The 2,500-nt window shown below is 47.2% G+C and overlaps 1 protein-coding gene across 1 annotated transcript in view; it reads right to left on the reverse strand.

Moving 5' to 3' along the window:
* LOC137868560 (partitioning defective 3 homolog B-like) overlaps positions 1–2,500 on the reverse strand; it is an 85,121-nt gene that overhangs the window by 9,467 nt on the left and 73,154 nt on the right. Inside the window, 1 exon segment of the mRNA XM_068705423.1 lies at positions 2,187–2,263. Coding sequence (XP_068561524.1) covers positions 2,187–2,263 — 77 coding nt within the window.

A 2,500-nucleotide genomic window follows, 5' to 3' on the forward strand; every position in this document is an offset into this window, starting at 1 on the left:
ACTCTGGGCTGCAGGATTGTGATGACAAATATACGAGAAAGAACAGACTCGCTGTTCTGTTTTTGTTCGACTGTGTTGCTTAAAGCTACAACAAAAAAAGACACTCCTCAAAGATTTAAAACACAATATAATTGACCATACTTGTAGCTGGAAATGGGACGGACATGTTGACACTTTGCAACACAGAAAGTGAAATATTCAAATGTCTGCCTGCTTTGATTCAGCCTCGATTTCATCCCCATCCTCCTGACTCATACCTCTCCTCTACTCTCTCTCCATTTGCTCCCATCTGTGAGGTGCTTTTGCAACATCTCCTGTACTATCTACACACACACACACACACACACACACACACACACACACACACACACACACACACACACACACACACACACACACACACACACACACACACACACACACACACACTCACCTCCTTCACTCCCACCCCTCCAGCCGCAGCCGGCTCCACACAAAGGCAGGCCAAATGTATGCTAATGAGAGCCAGGCCAATGGTGGAGCCGCACTCATTTTGAGAGGAAATGGCTTTCAATAATGGCGCCCCCCCCCCCGGGGGGATTTTGCACAAAGTTCAGCTCCACTTTGAAAAATGCATTCAATTCACTGCTGTGTCTGCTCTCTCTTTCTCTCCTGTTTTTTTTCCCCCCTCGATACAAAAAGAGAAGAAAATTCCCAGAAAAGATGTGCGTCTCCTCCTCCTCCTCCTCCTCCTCTGTATTTATGCTAGGGGGAGTCGGAGGAGTTTTTTTTGGAGGACTGAGGAGTCGTGATTTATCTTTACAGAAACATCAGAAACAAGAACACAAACATGTGACTCTGAATAGTGTTGAAACTCTATCTGGCACTTCTCTGTTGCTTTGCTCAAATGTCCCCAGAAGCATGTTAACTGTAGCGTTATGCATTTCAAAGGAACGCCATCCTGTGGGTCTTGGGCCTAAAAATACTTCAAAAGAGGAGATGAACACAGTTAAACAACAATGAGAAGATTTCTTGAGGTAATGCACATTATTTGAATCTGACTTCTTTTCTTTATGCCTCATCATATATAAACATATAACATAGTCAGAAGAAACTCCAGTCACGTTGCATTTTGTTGTCGACTCATCATTTCAGACCGCAGCTTTGATTTCTGTCAGCCTGACGGTCTGGGACGACTCTCAATTTTCCGGGGAAAGTCTCGATAAGTGGACAGGATGACTTCTTTTTACCGTATACTGGACCTAAGTATAGTTTGAGCTCTTAAAAAGGTCATGCAAGTCTCCATCGGTCTGTCTGTTTGTCTCCACAGTTACACTTGGCCAGTCTCTCTGTCTCTCTGCTGCTCGGTCATGTCTCTCCCTCTCTCTCCCTCTCTCTCCCTCTCTCTCCCCCAGATTCTCGGTGTGTCTCTTCCTGAGCCGGTGCTGATGTCTGCGCTCCCTGGTGCCTGTCATATCAGGAGGGGCAATAACCCGTGAAATGACTGTTCTCTTTTTCCTCACTCCTCCTCCTCTCCATCCCGGTGTGTCCCCCCCCCCCCCCCCCCCCCCCCCCTCTTTGCCTCAATTTCCTCCGCTCCACTTGGCTGCCGGGGCCGCGGACGTCACAAAGATGGCGCTCATGCAGGTAATGCTCTGGTGTGGTTGGACTGATGTCTGCTGGGAAATGTGCATGTGCATAAATCGACATAAAGATATTCAAAGAAATATAAAGGAACATGTGCAGTTCCGTTTAACGCATACTAGAGGTTATAATTTCGTCATAAGGGCAAACCATCCTGTGTGTGTGTGTGTGTGTGTGTGTGTGTGTGTGTGTGTGTGTGTGTGTGTGTGTGTGTGTGTGTGTGTGTGTGTGATCCTCCTGCCTGTGTCTTGCTCTCTGGAGAGCTGAACACTCCTATTCCTGGGATGAGTAGACACTCCCAAGGCAAACACTCCAGATTTAATTATAAGCTCCAAAGAGGATTAGTCTGTGCCGTGTGTGTGTGTGTGTGTGTGTGTGTGTGTGTGTGTGTGTGTGTGTGTGTGTGAGAGAGAGAGTGATGGAGACACAAAGGAAGGGAGTGGTAAGAAGTTATCCCTTCATTTGCTGCACTGAGGAATACAACACACACACACACACACACACACACACACACACACACACACACACACACACACACACACACACACAGAGCGCGGTCTCACCTGGGGTGTGTGGGGTACTGCCGGTCCTCGTCTTCGTAGCGGGGCGCGGGTCGAGAGTCAGCACCTCTGGGTGCCATCTGGTGAGGAGACACAGGACATGGAATGTAAGCGTGTGGACTAAAAAAAAAAAAAAAAAGCCAAAGGTTCAGTCACCCAACAGCCAAAAAACGCCCTCGAGCAAGACGTTGAACTCGCATCTCCTTCAGTCAGGGAGCAAACTAAAATGTTTTAAGCCGTTAAGATTCCAGGCGTATTGATGCAGAACACATACATCCTCAGGCTATAAGTTTATTAACCTCAGAAATATTTCATAT

Source organism: Cebidichthys violaceus, unplaced genomic scaffold (genome assembly GCF_023349555.1).
Source record: "Cebidichthys violaceus isolate CVI_PGR_0920_01 unplaced genomic scaffold, fCebVio1.0.p SCAF_118, whole genome shotgun sequence".
Lineage (NCBI taxonomy): Eukaryota > Metazoa > Chordata > Actinopteri > Perciformes > Stichaeidae > Cebidichthys > Cebidichthys violaceus.